The sequence below is a fragment of the Mytilus californianus genome, unplaced genomic scaffold (assembly GCF_021869535.1).
Source record: "Mytilus californianus isolate M0D057914Y unplaced genomic scaffold, xbMytCali1.0.p SCAF_2, whole genome shotgun sequence".
Classification (NCBI taxonomy): Eukaryota; Metazoa; Mollusca; class Bivalvia; order Mytilida; family Mytilidae; genus Mytilus; species Mytilus californianus.
In genome coordinates this window covers 118200052-118226167 of record NW_026262668.1, presented here as the reverse complement: position 1 = coordinate 118226167, position 26116 = coordinate 118200052, and the positions used below count along the sequence as shown (strand labels likewise).

General features: G+C 32.5%; 1 protein-coding gene across 1 annotated transcript; it reads left to right on the top strand.

The window, feature by feature from the left end:
* The first annotated feature begins 8 nt into the window (after positions 1-8).
* On the top strand, positions 9-25129 carry LOC127728643 (RNA polymerase II subunit B1 CTD phosphatase Rpap2-like). The gene is made up of 10 exons (XM_052236174.1): positions 9-146; positions 3055-3229; positions 3786-3884; positions 5299-5364; positions 6035-6153; positions 7838-8942; positions 9494-9591; positions 10317-10397; positions 18554-18622; positions 24932-25129. Exons 1-10 carry the CDS (start codon positions 115-117, stop codon positions 25074-25076), a joined length of 1989 nt encoding a protein of 662 aa, XP_052092134.1. The 5' UTR covers positions 9-114; the 3' UTR covers positions 25077-25129.
* The last annotated feature ends 987 nt before the right edge of the window (positions 25130-26116 follow it).

Here is a 26116-nt window from a genome sequence, read left to right as displayed (position 1 = left end):
ACGTTTAGAGATTATTTTCAAGATGTCAGCGCCCATGACAAAAAATTTCGTAATAACTGAACATAACCAAAGACACTATAGATAGCGACCTGTACGCATATATTTGCTCTCAAAATGAAGAAGAACGCAAATGAAAAGTATCCAATGTATGTTCATTTAATTCAGTTGATAAAGGTCGAGTCAAGTGTTACCTGTGAGAGAGGACGAATTATTATCTTGATACATGTACAATGACTCTGAAAAAAAGTTCATATATACCTTGATACAACACAAAGTACCCCCCCCCCCCCCCCCCCTCATTTTTGAGTAATAAAACTTGTTCACGAACTTTTGTTATATTTTTATTTGGCGGTTATCTATCCCACTGAAACTTGTTATGCTGTAAATCTACAAAATGATGTACATGTATGGCACCCTTATTTCTGTCGTCCCCATCATTCTTCCAAGTTGGTCAACTGTAAATTATTTCTTCTTCTCACAGCCAATTTAAAACCACTTGTACTATTATTTAAATTGACTTTAAACGATAACATATATAATAAACACTATTGCATTGTTATTAACACTAATTAACCAATTTTAAGCCTCCAGACTCTACCAGACTTTAACAGACTTCTACAGTCTCTGTGTGTTCAGTTTTTTATTTACTGAAATTCATCAAATGTGAAAAAATTGATAACAGGAATGGCACAGTGCAACTGACCACATTAACCATCAACACCTGACTCCTCATTGGAAAAAATGCAGACATACATTGTTTTATAAATACAAAGTCAAAGACAAATAAGGGGTCAATCTTTTCACTGCTGAACACCACCGAACACAGCAAAACATCGCAGAACACCCAAAAAGTGAATTAAAACTATGAAAAAATAATAATGTGTGTCAATAAAAGCAGAAAAATGTTGAATTTGTTGATTTTTTATCGCAATTTCAAAGAATAAATAAACGGAGAATACACACAGCGTTAGTGAAAGTCTATTTATTATGTTATTGTTTCAGTAAATCAGCTACATATATATTGACGTCAATATTGATTTTTATCAGATTAAATGTATATTTCAATATGATTATTGAAGGTATTTTTTTTGGTTCTGGGCAGATGAATTCTTTTTTTATTTTTTTTAATATAATATATTTATGTCATTTTTAGGGTCTGTTTTGTCATTGTGTAGTTCAATTTTGCCTATTTTGTCATTTTTATTCTGGACAAAAAAAAAGTGTCGTTTAAGGAAAGTTTGTCTTTTTTATTCTGGGTAAAAATGACACTTCATTGGAACATTAATTTACTTTACAATTTTAGAACACAGGAGCTTGGATGATGAAAACTGTTTTTCTGGACAAAAACTACACTTCATCGAAATATTATTTTTTGAACAATTTCAGAACATCATGAACATAGGAGCTTTGATGACAAAAACTGTTTTTCAAATATTTCGGTATGCCTTACGAGAAACAAATTAAAAAAGATTTCGCCAAATGCAACTTATATGTGTTCTAAATGTATAATAAATCAATTTTAGCCTGACACACGTCTAGGGGTAAACAAGATTAAATGTGATAATCGCCAATCATAAATTAACACACATGCAAAACCAAAATCAAGTTAATAATTGGTCTCGTTTCCTTTTTATTTGTTAAAACCTTTTAATAAAATACGTGAAATAGATAAGATAACATAATGAAATATTGTTTATTTCATAGTTTAAGATCATTTTGAGGTGTTCAGCAATGTTTTGCGTTGTGTGGTGGTGTTCAGCTGTGAAAAGACCTACCAACAAATAAGAAGAACTAACAAACGGTCCTGATAGTCTGACTTGGTACAGGCACAAATTGAGGTGGCTTTAAAACAGTTTTGTCTATCTAATAGAAAAACAAAGGATTTGGGGTATACATCCATGACACAAAATGAGTACATGCACAGTAAAAAACACACAATAAGCAAAGGAACAGCGCTTTTATTGCTGTTCTTCATCTCAAAGTCACAGTGAGACCTTTAACACGGAGCAAAAAAAAAATCTCACCTCACTGCAATTTTAAGACGGCCCCCAGCACCAGCTTGAGCGGAATTCTTTAAAGATTTGCAAAAATAAATTTGGATAGACTTCGTAATAATCGGCCCCGTCAAAAAAGAACATACTGGAAAGTAGTACATATTTAAAACTAAATAATTCCTACACATTGGTGTAAATCTAAAACTATGTAGCATATATTTTAGTATTTAAGGTATCAGATGGAAGGTGAAGGACTGGTGATCCTTGCATTGTAGAACACCATATAGTGTAAACTAAAACACACAACCAGATATTAATGATTTAAACTGAATCATTTTATTCATTTGGCACAAAACATACAAATACTGGAGGTATTTTGAGTTTCTTGGTCTTCTCAGTGGTTATAGAAAAACCAGCATAATAATTGAAGATCCCAGTCAGATAGTTCTAAACAAAAGTTCATTACTACTTATGTTAATTGATCTAAGATGTTTTTTAAGAAAGTAGGAAAGTCAATCCATGTCAGAGATATGATGAGAACAACCCCAATGTTTCTTATTGGGTTTAAAAAAAGTGTACATTTTGACAACTGATGATATAGAGTTTTAAATATGAAATACAACAATGACCTCTAGATATCTTCTTTTTTCTGTGATGTTGGGTTGCCATCTAATTGACGTACACTGCACAATCCACAACCCCTTTTATTCATAAGTGTAGAATGGTTTATACTGTTAATACATGTAGCTAACTTAATTCTTGATCATTCACGCGTTAATTCTTTACATCTCAAAACTTGTTGGGGATTTCCAAGGACTTTATTGATGGATCTAGGGAAACCATGTCCAATATTATTATTTTCCTTTGCTCAACATTATCATAAGTTGTCAATATGTCATGATGTTTTCAAACAAACAAATCCTAATGTATAAAATCTGCATATTTACTTTTTGGAAAATTACATCTTGGTCCATAAACTGCCATAGTTCGCTCAATGTCATGAATTATTTGTTAAATGTTTATGATGATGTAATTATTTTTACCTCTTATTGAAATAAAGATATAACAAAGGAAAAGAGAAGAAGACAGGAAAAGAGGAATTAAATAAACAATTGGAAAAGAAAAAGCTAGTGGAAGCTAAGATCAGAAAACAAGTTGCATCTGAAGAAAAAGCCTTCCGTATTGTAGAAAGACTAATAGAAAACCCAATAACAGAAGAATTCCTCAAAGATTCAGTATGTTTTGATTATTGAAATCCTTTATTTTCCATGTTGTATAAAACACAAGTGTGTCACATTATTTTACATAATTGTTTGAAGGATAGGAAAAAGAACTTTGATTAGAATTACTTCCTTCATGTCTGTTCACATGCTGTTTGCTGAGCTCTATTTTTTTTTTTTTGTATACATCTTCAGTTTGTAGTAGTTTGTGTACTCACATTGAATGTAGCAGGTTGTGGGTTCATAGAATAGATTTTCTTCCTAAATAACTTTACCGTCTACTGTGTGTCCAACTTAGTTTTGTAAAAAGAGACAGAAGATACCAGAAAATTCACAAGTGGAAGGAAAACTGACAATGCCAAGGCATGAAACACAAAAAAGACAAAAGTCCACAAAAACAATACATAAAAAACTAAGACTCAAAAGGAAAGAAAAGTTTTCATGCTTATTTTTTTGATTTAATAAACCTTAGAAATTTGGCCTTCATGTCACAAAAATAATGTAAATCCTATGAATAGATAAAAAATGTGTTAGGATCAACAATAACTTGGATAATGCTTTTTAATTTCAGTGCCAATTTATTGCACCACACCATTATGAAGATGTTGTAGAAGAAAGAGCTATAACAAAGACATGTGGCTATCCTGTCTGTGGTAAACTACTTACTGCTGTAAGTTATATAACTTAAATGTGGTATACAGAAACATACTGTATAGACAGACATTTTTGTGAGAGGTTTATTTTTCGCTTATTTCATGATTAATATAACACCATGGAAATATTCCCTTGTGTTGTGTTCTTTAAAGAATATTAAAATCATGGACTTTAAAATCATAAAAATTAAACCTAAGGAACAGGTTTTACACTAGAAATAAGAAAATTTAATTAAACTCCGCAAAAATAAACCATTTTAGAGTATTGGGTCAGTGGAAACATTGACTTGGACAGATATACAGATATAACTGTTTTCTTCATGGATTCCTTATATTCCTGTTTAACCCTTCTAAATCACTATACATTTATTTTTGCTGCAACACAGTCTTTTCATTTGGATGGGTTTTAATGATAGAAGAATTTACTGTACATGACAGACGTTTTCAAATGACAAATATGACTCATATAAGATTAACATTCATCCTAATCATTTTGAAATTAGACACAACCTTAAATTAGAAATTATCATTATATTTCTGTCATACTTTTTTCAGGAACTACTCAACAGAATGACTTCTAGCTTGTGAGCTTTTTCTGATCCGTCAGACCCCTACTTTCTGTTTGCCAATACTTTGAATTTTTCATAATGTTGAATAAAAAACAAATATTTTTATCACACTTTTCTCTAGAACTTATGAACAAAATGACTTCATTTTCAATAAGCAGCTTGACAATTTGAATGTGTGAGTCACAGCATTTTTATGCCCCACCTACGATAGTAGTAGGGGCATTATGTTTTCTGGTCTGTGCGTCCGTTCGTTTGTTCGTCTGTCTGTCCGTCTGTCTGTCCCGCTTCAGGTTAAAGTTTTTGGTCAAGGTAGTTATTGATGAAGTTGAAGTCCAATCAACTTGAAACTTAGTACACATGTTCCCTAAGATATGATCTTTCTAATTTTAATTCCAAATTAGAGTTTTGACCCCAATTTCACGGTCCACTGAACATAGAAAATGATAGTGTGAGTGGGGCATCCGTGTACTATGGACACATTCTTGTTCATGTCTGTTTGACACCTACTTCCTGGTTTCTTTGAATCAACAGTGGTGTATGCTTATCAGGACAATGCATGCAACTTCTTGTTTACATTGTTTTTTATCTTTGGCTTTTGATTTTATTGATCTAGTTCATGATATTGTGTATGAAGAATCTGCCATATGGTATGATCGATAGCAATAGCTGCTATATTGGTATCTTGTCATGTGTTTTTGTTCCATATAAATTTCCAATATTTATTGTTTCATGTCTGTACCGAACTGCAAAAATGAATACTTTTGACAATATTACAAATTTATGCACTATATATTATTGTTGAATGCTGATAGATGTAGGTACATTATTACTTCAATGTAATATACATATTTTATATTGACAGATATCCAAGCAGAAATATCACATATCCACAAAAGATAATAAAGTTTATGATATAACTGAGAGGAAAGTATGTCATAGTTTTCATCTGTGAAATTTTAATCTCAAGAATAAAGCCATGAAATAAAAAGATGGAAAAAGCCATGCTAATTTATTTTAAATTGAATTTAAGATATTAAGCAATGAACAAAAACTTTGTCTATATGGAGCTCCTTAAAAGATGCAAGGTCGTTTTTAAAAATGCCTCAGGTCACCAGGTAACTTTTAAGCAAATTTAAGTAAGGTTTTGAATGTTACATGTTGTTTTAAATGAGACATTAGTTTTCAAGGTCGGATTTGACCATGTTGGAGCCACCTATATGGCTTTAATAGCAAAGTTAGACAACATAAACAAAAAAAAATCATATTTGATTTTGAAAATAAAAAGAATTTCGTTGTCAAATAATGTATCTTTAAAAATATCTTGTAATTTAATAACCTTTAATATTGTGCTCCAGATGTTTTGCCTCTTAAAATTTGTGTTTTATCTCTCTTTGTCTTACATACAATTATCTAAATTACAAAAAATAAACATGCCTGAATTCTTATGTAAGTGAATATATGCAATAAAAGCACTGCTCCTTTGTTTTTGTGTTTATTGTGTCCATATACTGATTTTGTGTTATGGATGGATTTTTCTATTGACGTTAAAATTTTTTGAAGATAATATTATTTGAACCTTATATGTTTGATTTGAACAGAGTTTCTGCAGTAATCATTGTTACAAAGCATCAAGATACCTACAGAATCAGTTATCTACAACTCCATTATGGTCTAGAGAAGAGGAGAGAGTTTGTGTTAGTCTGCTTACTACAAACAGGTACCAGGTTTTACTTTATAATAATGATTCCTCTGAGGAATGTAATTCTTGACAATTATTTAAGATAAATTCAAATTTTAATTAGATTTGAGAAATGTGGCATTGCTTGACATTTAGTGACAAAATCTGTTCTAGTGATATAAGAAGATATTTAGGCAATCTATGACATTTTAGGGGTGCTCACAGATGTAGAGCAATTGTCTAATGAATATTTTTATGCCCCCGCCGTAGCGGAGGGGGCATTAAGTTTTACCCTTGTCCGTCTGTATGTACGTCCGTACGTCCCAAAATTGGTTTCTGTTCTGTAACTTTAGTTTGCCTCAACCAAATGTTATGAAACTTATACACAATGCTTATTACCACAAAATACAGATCAAGTTTGAATTTTGGTGGCGTCACTTTTACCGTTCTAGAGTTATGCCCCTTTACAAATGGAAAAATTGCTAATTTTTTCGTTTCCGTTCTCTAACTTAAGTTTGCCTCAACCAAATGTTATGAAACTTACACACAATCTTATTACCACAAAACACAGATCAAGTTTGAATTTTGGTGGCGTCACTTTTACCGTTCTAGAGTTATACCCCTTTACAAATGGAAAAATTGCTAAATTTTTCATTTCTGTTCTCTAACTTAAGTTTGCCTCAACCAAATGTTATGAAAATTATTCACAATGCTTATTACCACAAAACACAGATCAAGTTTGAATTTTGGTGGCGTCACTTTTACTGTTCTACAGTTATGCTCCTTTACAAATGGAAAAATTGCTTGATTTTTCGTTTCCGTTTCCTAACTTAAGTTTGCCTCGACCAAATGTTATGAAACGTATACACAATGCTTATTACCACAAAACTCAGATCAAGTAAAAATTTGGGTAGTGTCACTTTTACAGTTCTTGAGTTATGTCCCTTTATAACATTATATGCAAGCAGGGGCATTATCTGTGTCCCATGGACACATTCCCCATTTATTTTACAGAAAGAAATTTTTGTTCAGATTAAATGGTTGAAACATTGCATTAACATATCTCTTCACATGACCGCTCCTAAATGTCTTTGTCCTTCTTTGTGTAATTTATTTTAATTTTTACATGTAATTGAAATTTTAGATATTGTGAATATTAGCTCAGTAGAAATAAACAGTATAGATAACGTTCTTAATGTACCACCATCAGATATACCATCAGAATGGCACAACCAGAGAAATTTGTTGAGGAAATTTAACTTAATAATTAAAATAAAAAAAGTGTAGACCTGAGAACAAGTAATCCACATGTTAATTAAAAAAGTGTAGACCTGAGAACAAGTAATCCACATGTGAATTAAAACAGTGTAGATCTGAGAACAAGTAATCCACATGTTAATTTAAAAAGTGTAGACCTGAGAACAAGTAATCCACATGTTTATTAAAAAAGTGTAGATCTGAGAACAAGTAATCCACATGTTTGTTAAAAAAGTGTAGATCTGAGAACAAGTAATCCACATGTTAATTAAAAAAGTGTAGACCTGAGAACAAGTAATCCACATGTTAATTAAAAACGTAAAACAATCAACTGGTCATGAAAAATGTAAATCAGCCAGGAATCAGAAAATTGAGATTAGGAGTACAATAATCCACTGTATTGTTTTTTTGCTTTAACAACAATGATAAGTTCCAGATTAGAATTTGAATGTATGTTTTGTTTCAGCGGATTACCAGGTGTAGAAGTTGTTGGACCTATAGAACATGTATGGAAAGAAGTTCACAAGTTGAATAAACTTGATAAACCAGAATCAAAGATAAAAAGTTCAGATGACAACAACAAAGAAATCATTGATATAACCAGAAAAACAGCTGACATAAAACTCACAGATGAAATTGTGTCAGAAATAGATTGTGAAGAAGATTCAGATGATGAAAAAGACGTGGAACATGTTTGTCAAGATATTGATCAGACTAAAACAAATACCCAGTTTGGGGGGACATTTTCAGAAAATGCTGAAATTGATTGTAAAACTTCACTGGCACAGGCAAATGTTGCAAGTTGTTCTCCTTTAGCGTCAACACCTGAGACAAATAGTTCAAAGGGAAATAATCAATCACAAACTGAAGATAAAATGCAACATTTAATGAAGTTATTAGACAGGAGAAAACTGTTACTTGGTCAGTTGGTAGAAATAGAAACTGTTTCTGAACCTTCAATGGTACAAAATATAAGACCAAAATCACAAGAAAATTTAGAGACCAAAAGTTCTGGTCAGCAAATCGTTGCCATTGATAAAGATGTTCCCAAATATGTTCATGAAGTACATGAACAGAAGAACACTAGTATATCAGAGATGGATAGTGATGGATCATCTGTTTTGAAAAATGTTGTTGATAGTGACAACAGTAAAACCTTTGGAAAGTTAACAGCAACTTGTCCTCGTGTGAGCAAAGAAAAAGACAGTAAGTCAAAACCAGGACATACCAGGATGTCTAGTCATTCTGTTATTCAGTTGATATGCCAGTCTGTTAAAACATGGATAACAACTGAAACAATAGAATATCTACAGAAGTCAACAGAACAGGATCAAACCAGTAAGAGCTGGTCAAAAACACATTTTGAAGCATTGTATCAAGCTTTATGTAAAAGAGTAGATGCTGGGGAATTTGAAATAGAGGATATTGGGATTGAATCCAATATGGACGATGATAAAGATACAAGATTACCAATACCTGAATTTGAAAGATTGAAAGAAGAAACAAAAGATTATGCAAATAAAGTCCAACGGTATTTTGCTGGTGAATTGTTTACTGAACCTATAGAAAAGGTACTATCAGTTCTTACTTGATTTGTGTATAAACAGAACATCAACAATAAAAAATGTGTACAATCATTAATTTATTATGACCAATCATGTGTATTAAAAAAAAAAACAAGAGTATTAATTCAAAAATATTTTTTTTTAAAAACTTTGAAATAAATTGAAACCTCCAGTAAATTCTCTAAGAGAAAGAATCATATGTTTTTTGTTTTCTGCTTTCTATGCATATTTTTGCAGAATACACTATCTAGAAATGTTATATCCTTGACTTTTGATATTGGTGGCCCTTCATAAGGTTTTGTTAATAAGTATGTTCAAAGAACCACAGTTGCAAGCTTTTGAATTTAAAAGTATATCTATATTCAAGTATTATATTCTTGTGTAATGTTAATGAAAAACAAAGATGATTTAACAATTTTTTTATCTGGTTTCTTAAAGTTCTTAATTCATGTTTATGTGCAGGTATTAAAAAATACACCTTTCTTGGCTGTTTATTGGGGTTGCTGGCTCTACTCTTTTACATAATTACTTAATTTAAAATTTTATTCACATTTTAGGATGAGCAAGAAAAGATACCTGTTTACCTGCCTACAGTTGACACTTATGATCAGATGCAAATAAGAAGGAAAATAGTAATGGAGAGATTACAAAAAGTGTAAGTTTTTAATTTTTTTTTATGCTTTTTTGTCAGATGTGGCATTGAGTAAATGTTAGTTTCCTTTGTCACATAAGTTGTTTGTCTTAAATTCAAAATATGATATTTTATTTGTCTCACACTGATAGTTTGTGTCAATGTATGTACACATGTCCTGGATGCGTTATTTTCTTCTGTCTAAATAAGTAATTTCATTAATCTGTGCGATCGAAGGACACATCCTGATTACAATAGCTAAGTCCTGTCATAATAAAGATTATCCTTTATGTCATAAAATATCCAAAATCTGCTTTTGTGAATAATTTCTCCTGAAATTGACTTCTGTTTTCTTCATTGCTTTAATTTGCATAGTGGTAAAACTGGAGACAATTTGTTTTATATTTATTTCCATATTCGACATGAGACTGAGTAACACTAAAAGTAAATTCAGTTTATTAACATGAAATATAAAATTTCAATAGAAAAACAAAATGCTATTTCTCATATCTAAGTAATCATAATTATATTTCCTTTTCCTGAACTACATGATTATAAAAATAGTACATGTGTATAAACTTATGTCAATTAGACAGCAACACACCATCAAGATGTACATAAATTTCAAGTAATTCATATGATACATAAAATTGTTTATACATAAAATGTTAGAAAATTACATAAAAATTTCTGTGAACCAAAACAAAATATATGCAAAAGGATAAACATGTAGTTTTGTTTTCCCTTAGGATACAAGATGTGTTATCTCCCTTGAAGCTTACACTACAAGATGTTTATACTGAATACAAAGAAATGATTGGCACATTCAGGTTTGTAGCTGCATTTTGATTGACATTTTTCCTTACCTTCCATAGTATGGGAGATTATGTTTTTATACGACCGCAAAAAAATTTTGTGGTCGTATATTGGTATGACGTTGGCGTCGTCGTCGTTGTCGTCGTCGTCGTCCGGCGTCGTAGTCCGAATACACAATGGTTTTCGCACTCTAACTTTAGTTTAAGTGAATAGATCTCTATGAAATTTTACCATAAGGTTCAATACCACAATAGGAAGGTGGGGATTGATTTTGGGGGTTATGGTACCAACAGTTAAGGAATTAGGGGCCAAAAAGGGGCCGAAAAATAAGCATTTTTGTAACTTCCAGACATAACTTGTGTGTTATTGTATGGATCTCTTTGACATTGTACTACAAGATTCCATATCACAAAGGGACGATGCTGGGATTGATTTTGGGGTTAATTTCCTCAAAATTTTAGGAATAAGGGGCCAAAAGGGGGCAAAAAACAAGCATTTTTCTAGTTTCATGACAATAACTTGTGTGTAAGTGTATGGATCTTTCTGAAATTTTACTACAAGGTTCCATTTCACAAAGGGAAAGCTGGAATTGAGTTTTGTGGTAATTGCCCAAAACGTTTAGTAATAAGGGGCCTAAAAAGGGGTTTAAAATAAGCATTTTTTAGTTTCTAGACAATAACTTGTGTTCAAGTGTATGGATCTCTCTAAAATTGTATTACAAGGTACCATACCACAAAGCAAGGCTGTTATTGAGCTTGGTTTGGGGGGGGAAGGGGGGTGATGAATCATAGGGGGGAGGGGGGGTCAAAAAAGGGGTAATTATTTTTTTTCCTTTTTTTTTGTTTAAAATTTACATTTTAAGTTAGTTTTTTTTATCACGAAGAGAATTTGGGGGGAAGGGGGGGGGGGGGGGGGGGGGGGGGGGGGTGATGAATCATAAGGGAAGAGGGGGGGTCCAAAAAGGGGTATTTATTTTTTTTCGTTTAAGGAATAAGGGGAAAAAAGGTTAAAAAACTAGGGTTTCCATTTTAATAGACAAATAATTGAGTAAAGAACATTATTTAAAAGCAGTGTAAGGTTGGTAATTCAAACTCATTTAAATATCTCACCTACACTATGTTTGAATTATGTAAATTGGAAATTTGCCAATTATTTTAGTATAATAAACTTCATTGGAAATTTGCCAATATAAAATTTTGCTGATGAAGGTTTTTTGTTTACCTTTAGTCTGACTATGATGTCTTTTTTATACGACCGCAAACAAATTTTGAGGTCGTATATTGGTATGACGTCGTCGTCGTCGTCGTCGTCGTCGTCGTCCGGCGTCGTCGTCCGAATACACAATGGTTTTCGCACTCTAACTTTAGTTAAAGTAAATGGATCTCTATGAAATTTTACCATAAGGTTCAATACCACAATAGGAAGGTGGGGATTGATTTTGGGGGTTATGGTACCAACAGTTAAGGAATTAGGGGCCAAAAAGGGGCCGAAAATAAGCATTTTTGTAACTTCCAGACATAACTTGTGTGTTAGCATATGGATCTCTTTGACATTGTACCACAAGATTCCATATCACAAAGGGTCAATGCTGGGATTGATTTTGGGGTTAATTGCCTCAAAATTTTAGGAATAAGGGGCCAAAAGGGGGCAAAAAACAAGCATTTTTCTAGTTTCATGACAATAACTTGTGTGTAAGTGTATGGATCTTTCTGAAATTTTACTACAAGGTTCCATTTCACAAAGGGAAAGCTGGAATTGAGTTTTGTGGTAATTGCCCAAAACGTTTAGTAATAAGGGGCCTAAAAAGGCGTTTAAAATAAGCATTTTTTAGTTTCTAGACAATAACTTGTGTTCAAGTGTATGGATCTCTCTAAAATTGTATTACAAGGTACCATACCACAAAGGCAAGGCTGTTATTGAGCTTGGTTTGGGGGGAAAGGGGGGTGGGGGGTGATGAATCATAAGGGGGGCGGGGGTCAAAAAAGGGGTAATTTTTTTTTTTCATTTTTTTTTTGTTTAAAATTTACATTTTAAGTTAGTTATTTTTTATCACGAAGAGAAAGTAGGAATTGAGTTTTGGGGTTAATTGCTCAAACATTTATGAATAAGGGGCCAAATATTGGTCAAAAATAAGGATTTTTTTAGTGTGCTCTAATGTTTAAGGAATAAGGGGAAAAAAGGTTAAAAAACAAGGGTTTCCATTTTAATAGACAAATAATTGAGTAAAGAACATTATTTAAAAGCAGTGTAAGGTTGGTAATTCAAACTCATTTAAATATCTCATCTACACTGCTTTTAAATTATGTAAATTGGAAATTTGCCAATAACTTTATTGTTAATAAATGCATTGGAAATTTGCCAACAATTTTAGTGTAATAAACTTCATTGGAAATTTGCCAATATAAAATTTTGCTGATGAAGGTTTTTTGTTTACCTTTAGCCTTGACTATGAAGTCATTTTCTATTTTTATAGCCTTATGATGTAGTTGAATTATTTAATACTTTTATGATGTGTTTAAATGGGGTTTTATCATGTTTATGGTTGCAAATTTATTGTTTTAGTATAATAAACTCCATTTAAAATTTGCCAATAAAAAAATTTTTGTTTATTTTTAGCTATGATTATGATGTCATTTTTTATTTTACTTTTATGGTTGCAAAGAAATTTTTATTTTTAGATATTACTGTTAAATGATGCTGATTAAGGTTTTTGCTATGTTTAGCCATGACTATGATGTCATTTTCTATTTTAATATCTGTTATGATGTATTTAAATGGGCTTTTATGGTTACAAAGGAATTTTATTTTTAGATATTACTATAAAATGTTGCTGATGCTGATTAAGGATTTTGTTTATTTTTAGCCATGACTATGATGTCATTTTCTATTTTAATACCTTTATGATGTAATTTCCATTTTTAGATATTACTGTTAAATGATGCTGATTAAGGGTTTTTTGCTATGTTTAGCCATGACTATGATGTCATTTTCTATTTTAATATCTTTATGATGTATTTAAATGGGCTTTTATGGTTACAAAGGAATTTTATTTTTAGATATTACTTTAAATGTTGCTGATTAAGGATTTTTGTTTATTTTTAGCCATGACTATGATGTCACTTTCTATTTTAATACCTTTATGATGTATTTAAATGGGCTCCCATGTATTTAGATTTTTGATTATTTATACATGTTACCAAATTGGTCCACATTGAACAAAAACGGTCCAAATTTCAACTTTATTACATTACATCAAACATTGAATTCTACATATTCTTTGATATATTGAAATTAACAAACAATTTAGTTTATGGAGATTCCACCATAATAGGTAAATTAAATTTTTTCCAGTTCTTACACCACATTCATCCTGTGTCAGAAACCTATGCTGTAAATCAACATTCAATTATCTACAAAATGATCTATGGCACGCTTATTTCTGTTGTCAGAATCATTCGTAGCAGGCCTTCGACGTAGGCTGTGTCAAATATTTAATGACAATCCAAAGTCATAGCTGTATCAAGCTTGAATTTTGTGTCCATACTTGCCCCAACTGTTCAGGGTTTGACCTCTGCCGTCGTATCAAGCTGCGCCCCAGCGAAGCATTTTATTCTGTCTTTGTTTCCATATGCATCTATCTGTAAGTCCATTTGTTCATCCATCCATCCCATAACAAGTTAGTCTCCATGAGAGCATGTACTGCATATAAATATAAAAACAAATTTACAAGTAACTTTTATACTTTCAGAAATAAAGCAAATTAAATATTCCCTAGACAGAAGAACCAATGTATAAGATGCACTTAAATATCGGAGATAAAAAATTAAAATTTTACTGTAAATTTACTTTTCTCAAGATTCTGTCCTACAAATTTTCTTTAAAATTGTATGTTATTGCCACTAAAGTTTCTGTTTTAATTGATATAAAATTGCTGTGCATAAAATTCAATTATAATATACTCAATGAATGAATTCGGTGACCCTTTTTATACGCCCGTTTACGGGATATATTATGGTATACCGTTGTCCGTCCGTCTGTCCGTCCGTCGTCCACATGTTGGACAATAACTCAAAAACCAATTTGCATGAAACTTTGGAGAATTGTTTATATCTATTGACGTGAGCTCCCTTTTGTTTTTTATAAATTTTAGATTTTATGTTTTGAGTTATGGGGTCTTTATTCATTAAAAAAGGGGGATTTTCAAGTTTTCGGACAATAACTCAAAAACACTTTCACCAATTTGCAAGAAACTTTGGTGAATTGTTTATAACTATTGACATGAGCTTCCTTTCGATTTTTATAAATTTTTGGAATTAGGTTTCCGAGTTATGGGGTTTTATTCATTAAAAAAGGGGGATTTTTCCAGTATTCGGACAATAACTCAAAAATGCTTTCAGCAGTTTTCATGAAACTTTGGTGAATTGTTTATATCTATTGACGTAAGCTCCCTTTCAATTTTTATAAAATTCAGATTTAATTTTTTTGAGTTATAGGATTTTATTCATGAAAAGGGTTGATTTTCCAGTTTTCAGACATATCTTTAAAGTGCTTTAAGCAGTTTTCGCGAAACTTTGGTGACTGTTTATACCTATTAAGATAACCTCCCTTTAGTTTTTTTATACGACTGCAAAAAAATTTTGCGGTCGTATATTGGTATCACGTCGTCAACGTCGTTCGAAGACATTTTGTTTCCGGACAATTGCTTTAGTAAATGTATATAGAAATCTATGAAATTTAAACACAAGGTTTATAACCACAAAAGGAAGGTTGGGATTGATTTTTGGGGTTATAGTCCTAATAGTTTAGGAATTAGGGGCCAACAAGGGCCCAAATAAGCTTTTCTAGTTTCCAGACAATAACTTGTGGAACAGTGTTTTGATCTCTCTGAAATTATACCATAAGGTTCCATACCACAAAGGGATGGTTAGGATTGGTTTTGGGGGGTTATGGCTCAAACCGTTTAGGGATTATGGGCAAAAAAGGGGGGAAAAGAAGGGTTTCCTGGTTAATGGACAATTTAAAAGCAGTGTAAGGGAGGTAATCCAAACACATTTAAAGTACAATGTTGTGTATGTTAATATTTACCTCCCTTACACTTCTTTTAAATTATGTATAAAGAAGTTACTATTAAAGGAACATTAATTTTAGCCATGATTATGTATGTCAATTTCTATTTTAAGACTTTTATGATGTATTTAAATTGGTAATTATGGTTGCAAACTCCATTGGAAATTTGAATTGAGATTATGACCATATCTTGAGGGAAGAAATTTTTTTTTGGAAAAAGAAGGGGGGCAATCTTTTCTCATTTCAGTCAGATTTCAGTAATTAAAAAGAAAATTTCTTCAAATATTTTTTTTTTTGGCAAAAAAAGGGGGGGTCAATATGCAACAGCATAGTGTATTGCACAAAAGCAAAAAAAAAGGGGGGGGTACATTTTTTTGGGGGGGGGGGGGGGGGGGGGGGAAGGGGGTCAATTCGCAACAGCATAGTGTATTGCATAAAAGCAAAAAATTGAATATAACCATTTTTAAGTTCTTTGGCTACAGTTATTCTGTGTCAAATATTTAATTACAATCCAAATTCAGACCTGTATCAAGCGCGAATATTGCGTCCATTTTTGCCCAAACTGTTCAGGGTTGGACCTCTGCGGTCGTATCCAACTGCGCTCAGCAAAGCATTTTATTTAAATTCCTGATATGACATTGAGAAGTTATTGAACTTTATTCTTTGAAAAAGTGACGGGCGTATCATGCGCTTATGGGGCAGCTGTTCATTAAATTTTATATTATTAAAAATGAAAAAGAGAAGTGTTAGAGCACTTTTTTCAGCCTAAGAAAATAAAGTATTACAAAATTAAGTGATTTTTGCTTAAACATGATTGTTAAGTATGTGCAAAGTTTAAAATATAAGATCATTGAAATATTATGAAAATTCAAAGAGATTTACGGTTAAAAGAATTTTTAGGATAGGATTTTGAGAAATAATAATTGTAAGTCATATTAACTGAACTTTTTTGCAATATTTGCATGCATTGTATACATCTAAACCTCTATTTTCAAGATTTTTTAATTATTTTTATCTCAAAAATTATGAGAGATGCATATATCAGTTTTTGATGCAAAAGGTGTAGGCCCGGTAAGACCCCTTTTTGTCCAAAAATATAGCATTTTTACAAACTTGTTGAAATTTAACTTTTTAGCTATTTATTGGAAAGTACAATACTTTTTTTTGCATAAATATGTGCTGTTTTTGACATTACATTGCACATGAATCAGGTACTAGCAAATTAAATGCATGCACAATTACTGAAATCTTCACAATTTTAGCATTGCGCTAATTTTAAGACGGTTTTTTGTTGAGCCTGGAACTTTTGTCGCAGAAAGCTCTACATAGAAATAGTGATCCAGCCACAGCAGTGTTAACAAACTTCTTAAAAGCTTAATATTTCAGAAGCTAGAATACCTGGATCCTTCATACTTTGTATATAGATGTCTTATGTTACGAAGTTTCTGTCTGTCATATGTCCATTGTCCTTGACTACTTGAAAAAAAAGTTAAGATTTTTAGTATTCTTAATTTCTCTCTTATGTGTAATAGGATAACTATATTTGGTATATAGTGTATGTGCATACCTTTCAAGGTCCTCATGACTGTCAGACAGTTTTCACTTGACCTCTACCTCATTTCATGGATCAGTGAACAAGGTTAAGTTTTCGTGGTCAAGTCCATATCTCAGATACTATAAGCAATAGGTCTACTATATTTGGTGTATGGAATGATTGTAAGGTGTACATGTCCAACTGGCAGGTGTCATCTGACTTTGACCTCATTTTCATGGTTCAGTGGTTAAAGTTAAGTTTTTATGTATTGGTCTGTTTTTCTAACACTGTATACAATAGGTCAACTATATTTGGTGTATCAAAATATTTTACGATGTACATGTCAGTCTGGCATGTTTTATTTGACCTTGACCTCATTTTTACGGGCCATTGCTCAATGTTAAGTTTTTTGTTTTTTTTGGTCTGTTTTTCTAATACTATAAGCAATAGGTCAACTATATTTGGTGTACGGAATGACTGTAAGGTGTATATGTCTGTCTAGAAATTATCATCTGACTATGACCTCATTTTCATGGTTCATTGGTCAATCTTAAGTTTTCCTTGTTATGTTTGTTTCTTAGATACTATATGCAATAGGTCAACTATGTTTAAAGCATGTAATGATTGTAAGGTGTACATATCTGTCTGGCAGGGTTCATCTGACCTTGACCTCATTTTCATGGTTCATGGATCAATGTTAAGTTTTCCTGGTTTAGTTTGTTTCTTAGATACTATGTGCAATAGGTCAACTATATTTAAAGCATATTTGGTGTATGGAATGATTGTAAGGTCTTCATGTATTTCAAGTTTGGTTTATCTGACCTTGATCTCATTTTCTTGAATCATGTTCAGTTTATGTGATAGTTGAAGTAAAGCTTTATATTTATGACTATCAACATCACATCAATGGTTAGTAAAGAAGGCGAGACATTTCAAGGTGTGCACTCTTGTGTCTAAATTGGAAGTGTCTGCATTTGTGTTCAGTCTTAATATTTTTGAAAATATATGTTGTATTTGATGATAATACATAACATGTATTTAGGTTGAGACTGAACACAAATGCGGCCACTTACATTTTAGACAAAAAACGTCTGAGATGTGATGCTTATGACATATTTTATTAACTCATCAGATTGATACAAAGCAGAAAAACATCTTAACAAAAACACAGACCCAATGTAACAGGGTATTTATACATCCCCACAACAAAAATGACACAAAGTACAGATCTGGGAGTACTCGCAGTTACTGACAGCTAATAAAAAATCATGTATCTAAGACTAAAATATCAATCAGTACACATCCTACATCCAATGGATTTAGTGTAAAGACGCCATTAACAGTCAAGAGAAAAAGATGACCTTATTTCTGGTCTAATGCAACTTTTGTTGCAGACTATAGCTTTAAGCTATACAGTCAAGTTCTTAAAAACAATAATGACTCTTCAAAGAAATTAAATCTTATAGTTCCAAGCTAAGATTAGTATTTTAAATCCCATGATTAATTTGCATAAAATTATTGATTTAAATCTGTAGAGACATACATGTATGTCATCTCTTTATTTTTCAGTCTCGACAGCAAAAATATCCTGCACAAGCCCGCAGAATGGACAATTATCAATCTTATTTTACTGAGAATGTAAGTATTGCTAAGAAATAACTTTAACTTATAGTAGGTTTATTGTTTAATTAAGAGTTATCTAATGAAACTACTGGAAATTTTCCTTCCTAAGCATTTAAGTTTATTTGTATTGAGTGAATGGATAAGTTCGCTTTACAAAATTGTTCATGGTCAAATTGTTACCAGGGTATTAGAAATAATAATTTTTATTTTGTACACATGTGCTTAAATTAAAAACGACAAAAAGACAAACAACAGTCAGGGCTATTCCATTAAAATGTATGTGGGAGGGTAGGAAGGAACTTTCAAAATATCCCTCCAACCAAGAACCATTTTTGTCGAGCCTGCGACTTTTGTCGCAGAAAGCTCGACATAGGGATAGTGATCTGGCGGCGGCAGCGGCGGCGGCGTTAGCTAACTTCTTAAAAGCTTTATATTTGAGAAGATGGAAGACCTGGATGCTTCATACTTTGTATATAGATGCCTCATGTTACGAAGTTTCTGTCAGTCACATGTCCAATGTCCTTGACCTCATTTTCATGGTGCAGCGACTACTTGAAAAAAAAGTTCAGATTTTTTGGAATGTTAAATTCTCTCTTATTATAAGTAATAGGATAACTATATTTGGTATGTGCGTACCTTGCAAGGTCCTCATGCCTGTCATATAGTTTTCACTTGACCTCGACCTCATTTCATGGATCAGTGAACAAGGTTAAGTTTTCGTGGTCAAGTCCATATCTGAGATACTATAAGCAATAGGTCTACTATATTTGGTGTATGTAATGATAGTAAGGGGTACATGTCTAACTGGCAGGTGTCATCTGACCTTGACCTCATTTTCATGGTTCAGTGGTCATAGTTTAGTTTTTGTGTTTTAGTCTGTTTTTCTAATACTGTATGCAATAGGTCAACTGTATTTGGTGTATGGAAATATTTTATTATGTACATGTCAGTCTGGCATGTTTTATTTGACCTTGACCTCATTTTCAAGGTTCATTGTTAAATGTTAAGTTTTTGTCGAGCCTGCGACTTTTGTCGCAGAAAGCTCGACATAGGGATAGTGATCCGGCGGCGACGGCGGCGGCGGCGTTAGCTAACTTCTTAAAAGCTTTATATTTTAGAAGGTGGAAGGTCTGGATGCTTCATACTATGTATATGGATGCCTCATGTTACGAAGTTTCCGTCAGTCACATGTCCAATGTCCTTGACCTCATTTTCATGGTTCAGTGACTACTTGAAAAAAAAGTTAAGATTTTTTGTAATGTTAAATTCTCTCTTATTATAAGTAATAGGATAACTATATTTGGTATGTGCATACCTTGCAAGGTCCTCATGCCCGTCAGACAGTTTTCACTTGACCTCGACCTCATTTCATGGATCAGTGAACAAGGTTAAGTTTTCGTGGTCAAGTCCATATCTCAGATACTATAAGCAATAGGTCTAGTATATTCGGTGTATGGAAGGACTGTAAGGTGTACATGTCCAACTGGCAGGTGCCATCTGACCTTGACCTCATTTTCATGGTTCAGTGGTTATAGTTAAGTTTTTGTGTTTTGGTCTGTTTTTCTTATACTGTATGCAATAGGTCTACTATATTTGGTGTATGGAATGATTGTAAGGTGTACATGTCTAGCTGGCAGGTGTCATCTGACCTTGACCTCATTTTCATGGTTCAGTGGTCAAAGTTAAGTTTTTGAGTTTTGGTCTTTTTTTCTAATACTGCATGCAATAGGTCTACTATATTTGGTGTATGGAATGATTGTAAGGTGTACATGTCTAGCTGGCAGGTGTCATCTGACCTTGACCTCATTTTCATGGTTCAGTGGTCAAAGTTAAGTTTTTGAGTTTTGGTCTTTTTTTCTAATACTATATGCAATAGTTCAACTATATTTGGTGTATGGAAATATTTTATGATCTATATGTCAGTCACGCAGGTTTTATTTGACCTTGACCTCATTTTCAAGTTTCATTGCTCAGTGTTTAGTTTTTGTGTTTTGGTCTGTTTTTCTTAAACTATAAGCAATAGGTCAACTATATTGGTTGTATGGAAGAATTGTTAGCTGTACATGCCTGCCTAGCATGGTTCATCTGACCTTGACCTCATTTTCATGGTTCATTGGTCAATGTTTAGTTTACTTGGTTAATGTTAAGTTTATGTGACAGTTGTAATAAAGCTTTATATTTAGGACTATCAACATAATATCAATGATTAGTAAAGAAGGCGAGACATTTTAGCGTGTGCACTCTTGTTGTGTTTTGGTCTGTTTTCCTAATACTGTATGCAGTAGGTCAACTATATTTGGTGTATGGAAATATTTAATGATGTACATGTCAGTCTGGCAGATTTTATTTGACCTTGACCTCATTTTCATGGTTCATTGCTTATGTTACGTTTTTGTGTTTTGGTCTGTTTTTCTTACACTTTAAGCAATAGGTCAACTATATTTGGTGTATGGAATGATTTTAAGGTGTACATGTCTAGCTGGCAGGTGTCATTTGACCTTGACCTCATTTTCATGGTTCAGTGGTCAAAGTTAAGATTTTGAGTTTTGGTCTTTTTTTCTAATACTATATGGAATAGGTCAACTATATTTGGTGTATTGAAATATTTTATGGTCTTTATGTCAGTCGCGCAGTTTTTATTTGACCTTGACCTCATTTTCACAGTTCATTGCTCAGTGTTAAGTTTTTGTGTTTTGGTCTGTTTTTCTTAAACTATAAGCAATAGGTCAACTATATTTGTTGTATGGAAGAATTGTTAGCTGTACATGCCTGCCTGGCATGGTTCATCTGACATTGACCTCATTTCCATGGTTCATTGGTCAATCTTTAGTTTTCTTGGTTAATGTTAAGTTTATGTGACAGTTGTAAGAAAGCTTTATATTTAGGACTATCAACATAATATCAATGATTAGTAAAGAAGGCGAGACATTTCAGTGTGTGCACTCTTGTTTAGATAACTTTGCATAATGGTAATAGAAGCATACTGAAAAAAGACCCATGATCCACATTCAATAATTAAACTTCCCTTCCTACCCTCCCACATACGTTTTAATGGAATAGCTCTCAATAAAACACAATATAGAAAACTAAAGACTGAGCAACACGAACCACACCAAAAAAATTAAAAGTCTACATATTTAAAATTAATTTACACACTATTGGGATGTAAAATGAGAATTATGAGTGACATTCTAGACTCCATGTACATGATTAAAGCTGGTTTATATATCAAAAATGTAAAAAGCAGGTGCATATAAAACCTATTTACATCCATTACCAGTTTCATAGGTTATAATACAGATGGGCTACAATGTTCGTAGAAGCAGTGCTATACAATTGAAATTAGGCTATATTAAAATATATCACATTCTTCTGGATAAAAGTAAAAGTTTTTTTGTTATCAATATTAAATATAGTACAACCAAAATGTAGTTCTACATTTTCTTATAAGCAGATGTTTTTGTTAAAAATTTAGCTCATGTTATACATACTACAGTCAGGGGTACTACTTGTAATTTTTATTTACTTGAAGAAGTAATATTAATATACTTATATAAGTAAATTTGTAGGATACTTATACAAGTGTTTTTTATTTACTTGTATAGGTAAATAATTTTTTGGCTTAGTTATGTCCTTTAGATTTTCAGAATTTTATACGACCGCAAACAAATTTTGTGGTCATATATTGGTATGACGTCGTCGTCGTCATCCGAAGACACATTGGTTTTCACACTCTAACTTTAGTTTAAGTGAATGGATCTCTATGAAATTTTACCATAAGGTTCAATACCACAAAAGGAAGGTGGGGATTGATTTTGGGGGTTATGGTACCAACAGTTAAAGAATTAGGGGCCAAAAAGGGGCAAAAAATAAGCATTTTTGTAACTTCCAGACATAACTTGTGTGTTAGTGTATGAATCTCTCTGACATTGTACCACAAGGTTTCATATCACAAAGGGAATGCTGGGATTGATTTTGGGGGTAATTGCCTCCAAATTTTAGGAATTAGGGGCCAAAAAGGGGCAAAAAACCAGCATTTTTCAAGTTTCATGACAATAACTTGTGTGTAAGTGTATGGATCTCTCTGACATTGTACCACAAGGTTCCATATCATAAAGGGAATGCTGGGATTGATTTTGGGGGTAAGTGCCTTCAAATTTTAGGAATTAGGGGCCAAAAAAGGGCAAAAAACAAGCATTTTTCTGGTTTCATGACAATAACTTGTGTGTAAGTGTATGGATCTTTATGAAATTGTACTACAAGGTTCCAAATCACAAAGGGAAAGCTGGAATTGAGTTTGGGGGTAATTGCCCAAAACGTTTAGGAATAAGGGGCCAAAAATAAGCATTTTTCTAGTTTCCAGACAATAACTTGTGTTCAAGTGTATGGATCTCTCTGAAATTGTACTGCAAGGTACCATAGCACAAAGGGAAGGCTGGGATTGATTTTGGGGGTAATTTCCTCAAAATTTTAGGAATTAGGGGCCATAAAGGGGCAAAAAAAAAACAAGCATTTTTCTAGTTTCAGGACAATAACTTGTGTGTAAGCGTATGGATCTTTATGAAATTGTACTGCAAGGTTCCATATCGCAAAGGGAAAGCTGGGTTTGAGTTTGGGGGTAATTGCCCTTAATGTTTAGGAATTTGGGGCCAAAAAGGGGGCAAAAAACAAGCATTTTTCTAGTTTCCAGACAATAACTTGTGTTCAAGTGTATGGATCTCTCTGAAATTGTACTGCAAGGTACGATACCACAAAGGGAAGGCTGGGATTGAGTTTGGGGGTGATGAATCATAAGGAGGTTCAAAAAATTTGGGGGGGGGGGGGATTTCCATTTTTTTTCTTTAAAACTTTCCATTTTAAATTGGTTATTTCTGATTTATATATAAAAGCAAATAATAATAATATGGTTTGAATTGGTAAATTAAAATTTTTTAAGTTTTTAGACCACATTCATTCTGTGTCAGAAACCTATGCTGTGTCAAATATTTAATTACAATCCAAATTCAGTGCTGTATCAAGCTTGAATGTTGTGTCCATACTTGCCCCAACTGTTCAGAGTTCGACCTCTGCCGTCGTATCAAGCTGCATCCCAGCGGAGCATTTTATTTTACTTATATAATTTAAAAAATCATCCTTTCTTCTTTTCTTGAATTCTTAGGACTTCTTTGTTCTAATAGAATTTTAAATTGTCTGTCCTTTGCAGATGTCTTTACTAATCATGTAAGTGTAATTTTATGGACAATGAAAATCTCATTTGTCTGTTATCTTCAGAACACTGCTCATTTACAAGCCCCAAGGGACAATTTTTGAAGGCCTTGCGCAAATTCTTAAGATCTTTGCGCAATCAGTTTCTTTGTTGAATTAATGAGTTGAAACATTGAACTCTAATAAAAAATTATGAGCTAACCTGGAAAAAATCAATAAAGGCATGTTTTTACATCTCAAAACTTGAGAATTTTTGTGGGATTGTAAAAAAAATTTACCAATGCAAGTAAATTTTTTGAGAAAATTAAGGGGAGATTATTCAAACATTATAATTAACTTAAATAAGTATATTTTTTTTACTTCTTCAAGTAAATAAAGATTACTTGTATAAGTAGTACCCCTGACTGTACTATATATATCCATACACCACTTTTTCCATACAATTTGGTTTAAAGATTATAATTGAATGGTAAATGTGATCTTTGGGGTTTGGTTTTGAATATTTTCTGATTTAGGAATTATAAGCCTCTTTTCTCAGCACCAGTCTCTTATAATGTAGTGCACAGTACATTTCACAAGTAACTTTAGTCACTTTATTTAACTTATTAAACTCAGATTTAAATACCCATCAGTAAAAGCTAGGATCCAGCATTAATTGTGTTAATGACTGTTTGTCAGCAAATAAATAGATCCATCTATTTATACCAATGTTATCAATAACTATATGAACTATGTTTTTCAATTTTGTGAAATATATGATTTTGGAACTGTATAGTACAATAGTCAATACAATTTGTAAGCATGTGTATAATGTCTTCGTCTTCTAGTCCACATGATTGACATGTGACAGTGTTTCTTCCATTGGTAAATTTTGCAATATTTGTCTGTAGAATCATTCAATTGATTAAAGTTGTGGCTACTGTTTACAACTGATAAAATTATCTTTTGATAATGGGGTCTGATTTGGTATGAAATCATAAACACATAAATTGTGAGTTTCTTTTTGAAGAAGATACTGATTAAACACAAAAGATGACTTGAGGCTGCTGTCAATATTTCAACTAATTGTTATGCATGTATGTTCCAGCTCAATGTATACATGTAGATAATTTTTTGTAGGCTGTCTAGGAAGAGTATTCAGATAAAGAAAGCTTTCCTTCAACCATCATCTGTGGCATATTTTAAGATCTTACTTGGAAGACTAGGAACCAATTTACAGCAGATTGATCTGTACATTGATGATTTATTGTTTATCACTGATTAAAATATTGGACGATATAAATAAGTATTTTTTGGCCAAATAAAAGGATTTTGTGGTTTGAGTCTTTAGAGTTTCAGATTTAAGAGTTTATATCTAAATCACAGGACTGTATGAGTGGTCTCCTGGTAGCTTGCTAGCCTTGTGTGGGAGGTTTTGAAAGATTTGAAAATTTGTATTTGCTGACTCCATTATACATGCAGGATTTAGGAGTAAGAGAAAAGACTGGTAGGCTCAGGGTCAGAATAATGTGTCCAGATAGGGTGACATGTCTTCTTGTGGACTATAACCCTGTGAACTATCACATAAAAATCTGCCTCAGTGTGTTGGTTTGGTATGAAACAGGTTCATATTCACATGCCACACAGACAAACCAAACTTGAAATACATGAAGACCTTACAATCATTCCATACACCAAATATATTGGTCCTATTGCTTATAGTACCAGGAAAACAGACCAAATCACATAAACTTAACATTAACCAATGAGCCCTGAAAATGAGGTCAATGTCATATGAACTATGCCAGACCAATGAACCATGAAAAAATGAGGTCAATATAGAAATAAGGAGATGTGGTATGATTGCCAATGAGACAATTATCCACCAAGGTTCAAATGAAGTGGATGTAAGCAATTATAGGCAATTACTGCCTTCAACAATGAGAAAAACCCATACCCAATAGTCGGCTATAAAAAAATATGAAACACTTCATTTGAGAAAACTTGTGGCCTATTTTATTACAAAAAAATTTACGAAAAAACAAATATGATTGACATGAACCAACAACAATCACTTAACTACAGGCTTCCGACTCGAGACAGGCACATAAAGAATGTCATATGAAACCTGCCAGACCGACATGTACACCCTTCAGTCATTCCCTACACAAAATATTGTGGCCCTATTGATTATAGTATCTGAGAAATAGAATAATGAACCATGAAAATGAGGTCAAAATCAGATGAAATCTGCCAGCCGGACATTTACACCTTACAATCATTCCATACACCAAATATAGTTGACCTTTTGCTTATAGTATAGGA

Bases quoted from the DNA above. Each gene is read 5' to 3' on its own strand.
- LOC127728643 (XM_052236174.1), top strand. From the start codon at position 115: ATGAAGAAGAACGCAAATGAAAAGTATCCAAT. The intron at 3,885-5,298 runs GTAAGTTATATA...TTATATTGACAG, and splicing joins GTGGTAAACTACTTACTGCT to ATATCCAAGCAGAAATATCA. The intron at 5,365-6,034 runs GTATGTCATAGT...TGATTTGAACAG, and splicing joins ATGATATAACTGAGAGGAAA to AGTTTCTGCAGTAATCATTG.